General features: G+C 48.9%; 1 protein-coding gene across 13 annotated transcripts in view; it reads left to right on the top strand.

Annotated features, from left to right (window-relative positions):
• Window positions 1–10,870, top strand: part of MYLK3 (myosin light chain kinase 3) — a 94,625-nt gene that overhangs the window by 42,947 nt on the left and 40,808 nt on the right. For 3 of the 13 annotated variants that reach the window (XM_017880272.1, XM_017880269.1, XM_017880271.1), the window contains exon 1: window positions 6,802–7,445. The exons of the other annotated variants lie outside the window; for them this stretch is intronic. In XM_017880272.1, the coding sequence (XP_017735761.1) occupies window positions 6,969–7,445 (477 nt within the window). In that variant the 5' untranslated portion in view covers window positions 6,802–6,968. Of the gene's footprint in view, window positions 1–6,801; window positions 7,446–10,870 lie in introns of those variants that run through there. 13 annotated transcript variants of the gene reach the window in all.

Genomic DNA, 10,870 nt, shown 5'->3' with positions numbered 1-10,870 from the left:
AAAAAAAAAAAAAAAAAAAAAAAGCATGAATTTTTTGCATTTTTGCAAATCATAAAACCCTTCATTTTGTCCCCTGATGGTGGTGCAGTGTCTTCAAAATTCTAAGGGGAAGTGCTTTCCTATCTAGACTTTGACAGCCAGCCTCTCTTCCAGCATCCAGTTGTTTTTAGGATGAGAAGTTTCACGTCATTCTGATTCTAGTTCTTTGGTATGTATAGTAGTCTATTTTCAGAAATATCTGAAACTGGGTAATTTATAAAGAAAAGGAATGTATTTCTTTAGTTAGGGAGGCTGAGAAGTCCAAGGTTGAGGGGCTGCATCTGGTGAGGACCTTCTTGCTGGTGGGCCCTCTCCGCAGAGTCCAGAGGTGGCCCAGGGTATCCCATGGGGAAGGGGCTGAGTGTGCTCCCTCAGGTCTCTCTTCCTCCTCTTATGAAACCACCAGTCCCACTCCCATGATAACCCATTCATCCATTAACCCGTAAGGGTAGGGCCCTCATGATCCAGTTGCTTCTTAAAGGCCTTACCTCTCAATGCTGCCACACTGGGATTAAATTTTGACATTAATTTTGAAGGGGACAAATTCTCACAAGTATGTGGTTTTTTTCTTTTACATTGTGGGGAGTTTTAAAATCTTCTCTTTATCCCTGTGTTCCAAAATTTCATAATGACTGTAGTATTTCTTTTATAAATTCTTTCTTTCTTTCATTTCTCTTTCTGAAACTCTAGTTAATTAGATGTGAGGCTAGCTGGACTCATTGTCGAACAGCTTTCTCTCCTGCACATGTCTTCATCTTGTAGTTTTATTTTCTGGGATAGTATCTTAGCTTCATCTTCTCATCCCTATATTGAATTTTAAATTATATTATTCATATTTTTAAATTCCACTATTCATATTTTAAAATTCCAAGACCTCTCTTTTATTCTATAGTTGTTCTTTTTCCATAGCATCCTCTCCTTTTTTAAAGAATGGAATAGCCTTTCATGCTTTTCTGTGGCTACAAATGACAGGCTTGTCTGTTTGTTTTTTGAGACAGGGTCTTGCCCTATCACCCTGGTTGGAGTGCAGTGGCACGAACATGGTTCGCTGCAACCTCCGCCTCTTGGGCTTTAAACAATCCTGCCACCTTAGCTTCCCAAAGAGCTGGACTACAGGCGCATGCCACCACACCCAACTAATTAAAAAAATGTCTTTGTAGAGACAGGGTCTCTCTATACTGCCCAGGTTGGTCTCGAATTCTTGTGCTCAGTTGAGCCCCACCCCCCCGGCCTCCCAAAGTGCTAGGATTACAGGTGTGAGCCACTCACCCCGCCAAATGACAGCCTTTTTGAAGCTTTCTGTTTCTCATTTTCTCTGTTTCTTCTATGGTCATGTTTCTGTTTATTTGCTTTAGTCTTCCCTTTTCATCTTGAAGGCTTTCTTTGAACATTCAGTGATCCTTTTTTCTGTGCATATTTCTGAAGAAGGTACTGACAGCTGGGGGTGGTTGAGGCTTATTAACTGCGTGGTTTTGTTGAGGATGAGCAGGTAGGGCGCTACTGAGAAACCCCAAAAAGCCAGCCCCTAGAACTATTATGGTGTGGACCATTACATTTCTCCAGAAGCAGGCTGTGATCTCTAGGGAGGGTGGGCCTGGCCTGGCCAGGTCCTTCTGTGCTGGGGTGTGGGGCAGGAGGAGGGATGGACTTTTCAGTCTTGCATTCCTGCTCCCCATTTACCCCACCGGGGGTCTCGGGGTCTGAAGCCTCTTTGGGGTCCTATAGGGAAAGCTGGCTCCATGCTTATCTGTATTCACCTTTGTGGCCAGTGAGGCTGCAGTTTTCTCTTTCTTGTTTTTCCAGTTACCTCTCCTCCACTAGTTTTCCAGAAATTCATTGATAACACTCATTCACCAACAGCCCCTTCCATTCTCTTCATCATTGCAGGTGTGTATTTATTTTCTTCCTTTACCATGAAGTCTCTGGAGGGGAAGGAGAGAAATATGAGAGGTCAGACTTTCAACTTGAGTCAGAGCCTTGATATCATTTTATTTTATTTTATTTTATTTTATTTTTTGAGGCAGGGTCTTGTTCTGTTGTCCAGGTTGGAGTACGTGTCTCCATTGCTGCTCACTGTTGCCTCAACCTCCCAGGCTCAAGGGATCCTTCTGCCTCAGCCTCCTGATAAGTGGGATGACAGGCACATGCCACCATGCCTGGCTAATATATACGTATATGTTATTTTGTAGAGACGGGGTCTTGCTCTGTTGCTCAGGCTGGTCTTAAACTCCTGGGCTCAAGCAGTCCTCCTGCCTCAGCCTCCCAAAGTGATAGGGTTACAGGTGTGAGCCACCACTCTCCTGGGTTAATAAAGCCTGGAAATATATTGAAAGACCCCATCTATAAAAGAAAGTTTTTTTTTTAACTTTTATTTTAAGTTCAGGGATACATGTGCAAGTTTGTTACATAAGTAAACTTGTGTCATGCGGGCTTGTTGTATAGACTAACTAATGAGTACTAGGCTTAATACCTGGGTGATGACATTTAAAAAAAACTAAAAATTAGCTGGGTGCGGGGGCATGCACCTGTAATCCCAGTTATGCAAGAGGCTGAGGCTGGAGGATCGCTTGAGCCTAGGAGTTCCAGGTTGCAGTGAGCTGTGGTTGTGCCACTGCACTCCAGCCTGGGCAACAGATCAAGACCCTATCTTAGAAAAAAACAAAGTAAAATAAAATGAGGGTGTTGAAATCTCTCTCACCGCATGATCCCCGAGACTGTTAGGTCACTAGAAGGCCAGGGAAGAGTCTTGGGGTTTAGTGTGTGCTGGCCCCCACCTAGGGTGAATAGAGGTCAGCCTGTCTTTTTCCCGGAAAGGATCCACTGCCCTGTCCTTACCCAGGAAGGACAAGGGGTTATTGTATTTGCTGCTCTGTCGATCTAGTTCAGCTACCTCTTCTCTGGTCTTCCTTCTCTGGGCTTGGGGGGTCAATGCCTCCCCATCCTCTGGGCAAGCACCATCACACAAAAACTGGCCAAGCCCCCTGCTGTGTCCTATGCATCAGGGAGAGTTAGAGAGAAGCATCCCTGCAGGAAATCCATGTGCTCCAAACTCATATCTCGTAAAGGTGAGAACGAAAGAGGTTAAAGCTGGTCCTTCTGGCTACTCCTTTCCACCAAAGAAGCCCCAGGAACTGCCCACGGTGTGTTCTAGGCTTTCTCCCACAGGGCCCCGGAGCTCCCTGGAGCTCCCTTCCTGGATTGTCAGGGTTTCCTGCCCTGTGCTCACTTTGGTGCCTCCTCCTTCCACAGAAGTCTCAGGACGGTCTGCTTAACCTCCTGCTGCCTCCTCCTTAGCTCATTCCTCCATGTTGAACACCTGCCATGTGCCAGGCGGCTGGTGCCTCCGGGAATCCAGGCCAAACCCAAGAGGATTGGTCTGCCCTCAGGGAGCTTCCAGCCATAGCCACCTTCTTAGCAAGTGAGCTACCTTGTAAACTTGTTGCTTAATGAAGACATGACAAATCCTTTTGTAATTTAATTCTTTTTTTTTTTTTTCTTTTTCGAGACAGAGTCTTGCTCTGTCACCCAGGCTGAAGTGCAGTGGCACCATCTTGGCTCACTGCAACCTCCGCCGCCCAGGTTCAAGCGATTCTCATGCTTCAACCTCCTGAGTAGCTGAGATCACAGGCGCTTGCCACCATGTCCTGCTAATTTTTGTATTTTTAGTAGAGATGGGGTTTCACCATGTTGGCCAGGCTGGTCTCAAACTCTGGCCTCAAGTGGTTCGCCTGCCTTGGCCTCCCAAAGTGCTGGGATTACAGGTGTGAGCCACCGTGCCTGGCCTCAGATAATTCATGTTTGGTATAGATACACGTCTGGGTATTTGGTGTTTTCCTCTGGATTCATTTAGACTTTGAAGTTATCTTTCTGGCTTTATTTATTTATTTATTTTTATTATTATTATTTTTTGAGACAGAGTGCAATGGTGCAATCTCGGCTCACCACAACCTCCGTCTCCTAGGTTCAAGAGATTCTCCTGCCTCAGCCTCCCGAGTAGCTGGGATTACAGGCATGCACCACCACACCTGGCTAATTTTTTGTGTCTTTTTTTAGTAGAGATGGGGTTTCACCATGTTAGCCAGGCTGGTCTCAAAATCCTGACCTCAGATGATCCACCTGCCTCGGCCTCCCAAAGTGCTGGGATTACAGGGCATGAGGCCATTCACCTGCCTATTATATTATTATATATATATATATTATATAATATATATATATATTTATTTATTTATTTATTTTTGAGACAGCAGTCTCGCTCTGTTGCCCAGCTGGAAGTGCAGTGGCCGATCTAGTCCACTGCAAGCCCGCCTCCCGGTGTTTACGCCATTCTCCTGCCTCAGCTCCAGGAGTAGCTGGGATACAGGCGCCCGCCTCGTCGCCTGGGCTAGTTTTTTATATTTTTAAGTAAGGACAGGGTTTCACCGTATTAGCAGGGATGGTCTCATCTCCTGACCTCGTGATCCGCCCCATCTCGCTCCCAAAGTGCTGGGATTACAGGCTTGAGCCACCGCCCGCCTATTTTATTTTTGAGACAAGAGTCTCGCTCTGTCGCCAGTGGCGCAATCTCGGCTCACTGCAACCTCTGCCTCACTGGTTCAAGCAATTCTCCTGCCTCAGCCCCCCAAGTAGCTGGGATTACAGGTGCACATCACCATGCCCAGCTAATTTTTGTATTTTTAGTAGAGACGGGGTTTCACCATATTGGCCAGGATGTTCTCAATCTCTTGACCTCATGGTCCGTTCGGTTTGGCCTTCCAAAGTGCTGAAATTACAGGCATGAGCCACTGCCCCCGGCCCTTTCCGGCTTTATTAACCTAGGACTTGCCTGGATGCTGGTTCTCCAGAGGTCAGGGTCTGCCTCTATTGTCTGGTGGGAATTTTATTCCACAAAAATTATGGACACTAACTGGGGAGAGGCACAGGGGCTGGGTGTGTTAGACTTCTAGAGACTTCTCTAGGCAACCATTTTCCCAAAGGTTGGCCCAGGGAGCCCAGATCTGCAGGGAAGTGCTAAGCATGAAGTGTCAGGAGAGCCCGCTGCCCTGGTCGACTCGGGGAGTCTTCTGTGGCAGATGAGGTCCTCCTGAGGCACACGGTGAATCCCCAGAGGGACTGGAACACGGGGTTACCCCTCAAATTTCCTTTTCCAAGGAGACTTTATTTGTGTGTTTGTTTTCAGCGGCGGTGAATATAACAGACCCTGCTCTTTCTAGCATGTTCTGGGTCATTCCACCAATGACACCCATGGCTGTGCTCTCAGGAATGGGTTTGGATTTCTCTGTGGGCTGCCCAGGGACAACTAGCAGGATAGAGGGGTAGGTAGAGAAGGTTGTGGTCAAGCTGCATTTGCATAGCAAGCTCATTGCATTGATAGGTTAATGGTTTAACATAGCAACACCTCTAATGGTGCTTTCATGTGGAGTGCAGTGGCAGGATCAGAGCTCATTGCAGCCTCAAACAATCCTCTCGCCTCAGCCTCCTTAGTAGCTAGGACTACAAGTGTGTGCCACCCTGCCTGGCTTATTTTTTGTAGAGACCAGGTCTTGCCCTGTTGCCCAGGCTGGTTTCGAACACCTGGACACAAGCAATCCGCCTGCCAAAGTGCTGGGATTGCAGATGTGAGCCACTGCACCCATCCCTAATAGTGCTTTTAGATTCCAAATGTCCAGGTCAGACTTTATAATAATTGCTTTTATTCAGAAGGGGAAGCTTGAGGGGACACTAAAGCCCCTCCATTGGGGACAGCCCTGCCCATGGCTGGACCATCCTCAGGAGGCCATGTGCCTGCCTGGGCCACCTTGGGCAAATGCCCCTCTCTGGGTCTTGCCTTCTGCCCGAGGGGAGCTGGACAGAAACGGTGTAGGTCGGACTGCCCCATGGCGTACTTGGGACTTTGAGGGGCTCCCTGTGCCCCACCTCGGGGGTAACCTTAGCATCTCTACTTGTGTCTGCTTTATTGACTGATACTTCTGTAAAATGTTTTATTTGAACCAAGGGCTTCTAAGGCAAAAACACTTGTAAACCACAGGAAACACAGGCCTGTTGTGCTCTGGGTCCCTGCTAAGTCTGTTTCAGTATGGAAACTGCGTGTCTGATACCTGCATAGTTGTTACTGGGGGAGCAAGTGTCTCTGGTGAGTGTCCCCCCCAGAGCCCAGTGAAGAACACGGGCCCTCGGGACAGCACTTGGCAGGTGGCCAGGGCCATTGCCCTCAGTTCTATTTTTAGGTACCAGTGACTAGTGACTGAAGGCCCTGGTGGGGAGGGACCTGCCAGCCATCCCACAGACAGTCTAAACACATGTTCTGAACGCTGGTGTAGTAGGGGCACCTGAAGTTTGTTTTAAATTTGCAGAAGCATCAAAATGTTCATCATGGCAGAAGTCACAACTTTGCTGAGTGGCCTCACATTCCTTTCTGTCTCTGTCTTGCTTTGTACTGTGACTCTGATATGTGTGGCCTCAGGGCTCTGGGCCTCTAAGGACCTTCCTCTGCCCTGGGATCCCTCCTGGAGCCCAGCCAGCAGGTGCCATTCTCCAAAGGACCCTTTCCTTTCCTCTGAACCAAACTATTAGTTGCATGAACCCTGCCTGCTCTGGGCAGATTCTTAACATATTTGCCCATCAGCAGCCTCTCAGAGAGGAATGTTAAATGCTGCCGTGATGTCAAAGGGGCCCCAAGGAGAAGGGCCTGGGCCGACCTCGGCCTGTCACTCACAGGCCCGTGGAGGGTGGGAGATAAGCAAAGCCGAGGCACAGGAAGAACCCGGGTCTCTGCACTCCTCACACAGCCCAGGCCATCGTGGGGGTTGGTGCTGCCGGGAGGCTGTCAGCTATGGAGGACAAGGACCTTGCAGACACCACCGCCTGAATGAGAACCAGGGGTCTGTGCCTCTCGTCATTCCCACTCTTACCCTGGTCAAGCCTGCACCAGCATGTCAGGAACCTCCAAGGAGAGTCTGGGGCACTGGGGGCTGCCAGGGTTGGGCAAGGCCTGCTTAACCACCATGGACAAAAAGCTGAACATGCTGAACGAGAAGGTGGACCAGCTCCTTCACTTCCAAGAAGATGTCACAGAGAAGTTGCAGAGCATCTGCCGAGACATGGGCCACCTGGAGCGGGGCCTGCGCAGGCTGGAGGCCTCCTGGGCACCAGGCCCGGGCAGGGCTGATGGGGCTCCCTGCACTGACACCCAGGCCGGGTGGCCCGAGGTCCTGGAGCTGGTGAGGGCCATGCAGCAGGATGCGGCCCAGCACAGTGCCAGGCTGGAGGCGGTCTTCAGGATGGTGGCTGCGGTGGACAGGGCCATCGCTTTGGTGGGGGCCACATTCCAGAAATCGAAGGTGGTGGATTTCCTCATGCAAGGGCATGTCCCCTGGAGGGGAGGCAGCCCAGGTGACAGCCCTGAGGAGGTTGGTTCCTGCTTCCCTGCCCTAGCTGGAAGGGAGGCCCCGGCGCTGGTGGGCGACTGGCCAGGCAGCCAGTGTTTGGAGAGCTGGAGGCATGGTGTCCCCTTCCTGTGTGACCTGTTGATGGGGAAAAGGAGAGCCGGAACCTTAAACGGGTCATAAGTGGATTTCCAGGCAGGATACTGCCTGCCATTCTCCCCAGGGAAGGGAAGAAGCGGGGCTCTGGCCAGGACTACAGGGTCTTGGCAGCTCCAGGGAACCTAGCCGTGGGGGACATGCTGGTGGTTTGGGAGAGAGGACCACCACACTTCTCTGACAGCCCGGTGACTGCCCTTCTGCTCCTTCACACATGGGGTGGGAAAGGCAGAAGTGGCCAGTCTCTCCTGATGGAGCCCCGCTCAGAAACCCACCCGCCACCTCCTGTTCCCAACCTTGAGCTTAGCTCCAGAGGGGGTGGAGAGTGCAGCTGCCTGTGGGGAGACGAGTGTTGACAGTGACCCAGGGGGACAGCAGGCAGGAGCCGGAGCCTGTGGGTGGAGGGTGGCATTCCTGGGAGCGGCTGTTCCCAAGAGTTGCATAATCAATCCTGCAGGCTAATGGAAGCTTGGCCGCTGGGAGAAGGATATGGGGGGTGAGGTCTGCAGAGGGAACACCCTGTTTGGGGACAGCTAGGGGCAGCCACTTAGCAACACTCAGACAACCTGGAGCCACCATTTCAGACCCCTGAAGTGACTTACCAGCCTCTGGCAAGAGATGAGCTGGGGTCAAAGGGGTCTGTGCTTGACTCTGTGTCAGCTACCGAGGACAGAAGCATGCCTCCCCTCCCCGCACCAGGCTGGAGCTCCTGTGCTGCCCCTTCCCCTCCCTGCCCTGCAGCTCCTGTCAGAGCTGCCCCTCTCCCCAGCCCCCGCTGTCTCCACGGTGCCTCTCCTGAGGGCTTGGCCTGCAGGGCAATGTGAACCTAACCAAGCCCAGCTTTAAAAAAATAAAATTATGCTGGGTGCAGTGGCTCATGCCTGTAATCCTAGTGCTTTGGGAGGCCAAGGTGGGAGGATTTCTTGAAGCCAGGAGTTTGAGACCAGCCTGGGCAACAGAGTAAGACCCTGTCTCTACAAAAAATAAATTACAAAATTTGCCAGGCATTGTGGCACATGTCTGTAGTCCTAGCTACTCGGGAGGCTAAGGTGGGAGAATTGTTTGAGCCCTGGAAACGGAGGCTTCAGTGAGCTATGTTTGTGCCAGTGCACTCCAGCCTGGGCCACAGAGTGAGGCCCTGTCTCTTAAAAAAAGAAAGAAATTTAATCTAAGTATAGTCAGCCCTCCACATTTGCGGGTTCTACATCTGCAGATTCAATCAAATCTCAGATCAAAATGTAGTTAGTCCTATGATGGTGTGTCCGTACTGGGCATGTACAGGTTTTTCTTTCTTGTCATTATTCTCTAAATAATAATACAGTTGTTACACGATAGTATAACAACTACTCATATAGCATCTACATTGTATGAGGTATTATAAGTAATCTAGAGGTGATTTAAAGTGTATGGGAGGATGTGTGTAGGTTACATGCAAATACCATGACATTTTATATCAGGGACTTCAGCAGCCATAGATTTTGGTGTGGAGGGGGCCCAGGAACCGATCCCTGGCAGATACAGAGTCACGACTGTAAGTAATAAAATAGGTCTAATCAATAGCTTTAACAAAATTAATATGCATATAGTAAAAAAAAATAATGTAAAGAGCATACATCTCTTTCCTATTCCATCCCCCAGGCCCCAGAACACCAATACCCTGCCCCACAGGCAAGCATGGGTTCTGATTTCCTTTGAATCCTTCCAGATAGAGGCTGTGTCTACAAGCAACTTGGTATCCACAGTACTCTTTTGTTTTGTTTTGTTTTTCCCACAATCTGTCCACCAGAATTGCTTTGTTGATTTGTTTTGTTTTTGAGATGGAGCTTCAGTCTGTCACCCAGGCTGGAGTACAATGGTGTGATCTTGACTCACTGCAACCTCCGCCTCCCGGGTTCAAGCGATTCTCCTGTCTCAGCCTCCGGAGTAGCTGGGATTACAGATGCCCACCACCATGCCTGGCCAGTAGAGATGGGGTTCCACCATATTGGCCAGGCTGGTCTCAAACTTCTGACCTCAAGTGATCTGCATGCTTCGGTCTCCCGAAGTGCTGGGATTACAGGTGTGAGCCATCGCTCCTGGCAGAATTGTTTTATTTTAATTTAAATGTCATTCACATTGTCCTGGCCCTGATTTCTAATTTTTTACTTAATATATTTTGGGCATTGATTGATGTTCATATCGTTATGAATATATTCCGAGTACTCCCTTTGGGGGGCTGTGTCTTCAGTTGTTAACCAGCCCAGATCCTCGTTTGTTTCTATTGTTTCTTATTTTTGGCAACTATAAATAATGATGCAGTGAATATCCATAGATGTATGTCACTGAACACAAGTGTGGGTTTATCTGCATGATACACTCCCACAGTGGAAATGCCAAGCCAAATGGTAAATTGATACGGATAAAGGCAAATCAGCCTTCAAAGAAGTTACTCCAAATCAGTCTCCTACCATCAAGGTGTGGGAATGCTTTTGATTCTTTGCTTTTCTGGTGAATGAAAATGGGAAATTATTGTGCATTTTTTTTTCTCTTTTCCCCACCCACTTCTCCCTTCGGATTATTTTAAGGAAATCTGAGATGTTGGATCATTTCTTTCATAAACGTTTTAGCATTTATACCAAAAAGATAAGGGCTGTTTTAAAAAAACATAATCTTGATACTATCATCACACCTAAAAAAGTGAATAACTTTATTTATTTTTATTTAGAGACAGGGTCTCACTACGTTGCCCAGGCTGGTCTTGAACTCCTGGGCTCAAGCAATCCTCCTGCCTCAGCCTCCCGAAGTGTTGGGATTATAGGCACAAGCCACTGCACTGGGCCGAATGATAACTTTTTAGTATTACTGAAGTTCGGTGTTCTAATTTCCCTGATTATCTTATACTTTAAAAATATTTTAGGCTGGGCGAGGTGGTTCAAGCCTGTAATCCCAGCACTTTGGGAGGCTGAGGCGGGTGATCATCTGAGGTCAGGAGTTCAAGACCAGCCTGGCCAACATGCTGAAACCCTGTCTCTAATAGAAATACAAAAATTAGCTGGGCATGGTGGTACATGCCTGTAACGTCAGCTACTCGGGAGGCTGAGGCAGGAGAATTGCTTGAACCCAGGAGGTTGGAGGTTGCAATGAGCCAAGACTGTGCCACCATACTCCAGCCTGGGCAACAAGACCAAAAACTCCATCTTAAAAAAAAAAAAAAAGCTGGGTGTGGTGGCTCACACCTGTAATCCCAGCACTTTGGGAGGCCAAGGTGGGCAGATCACAAGGTCAGGAGTTCAAGACTAGCCTGGCCAGTATGG

This window comes from Rhinopithecus bieti, unplaced genomic scaffold (genome assembly GCF_001698545.2).
Source record: "Rhinopithecus bieti isolate Rb0 unplaced genomic scaffold, ASM169854v2 scaffold_12138, whole genome shotgun sequence".
Classification (NCBI taxonomy): Eukaryota; Metazoa; Chordata; class Mammalia; order Primates; family Cercopithecidae; genus Rhinopithecus; species Rhinopithecus bieti.
Note: the sequence above shows the minus strand (reverse complement) of the source record. Positions and strands in the feature narration are given on the sequence as shown.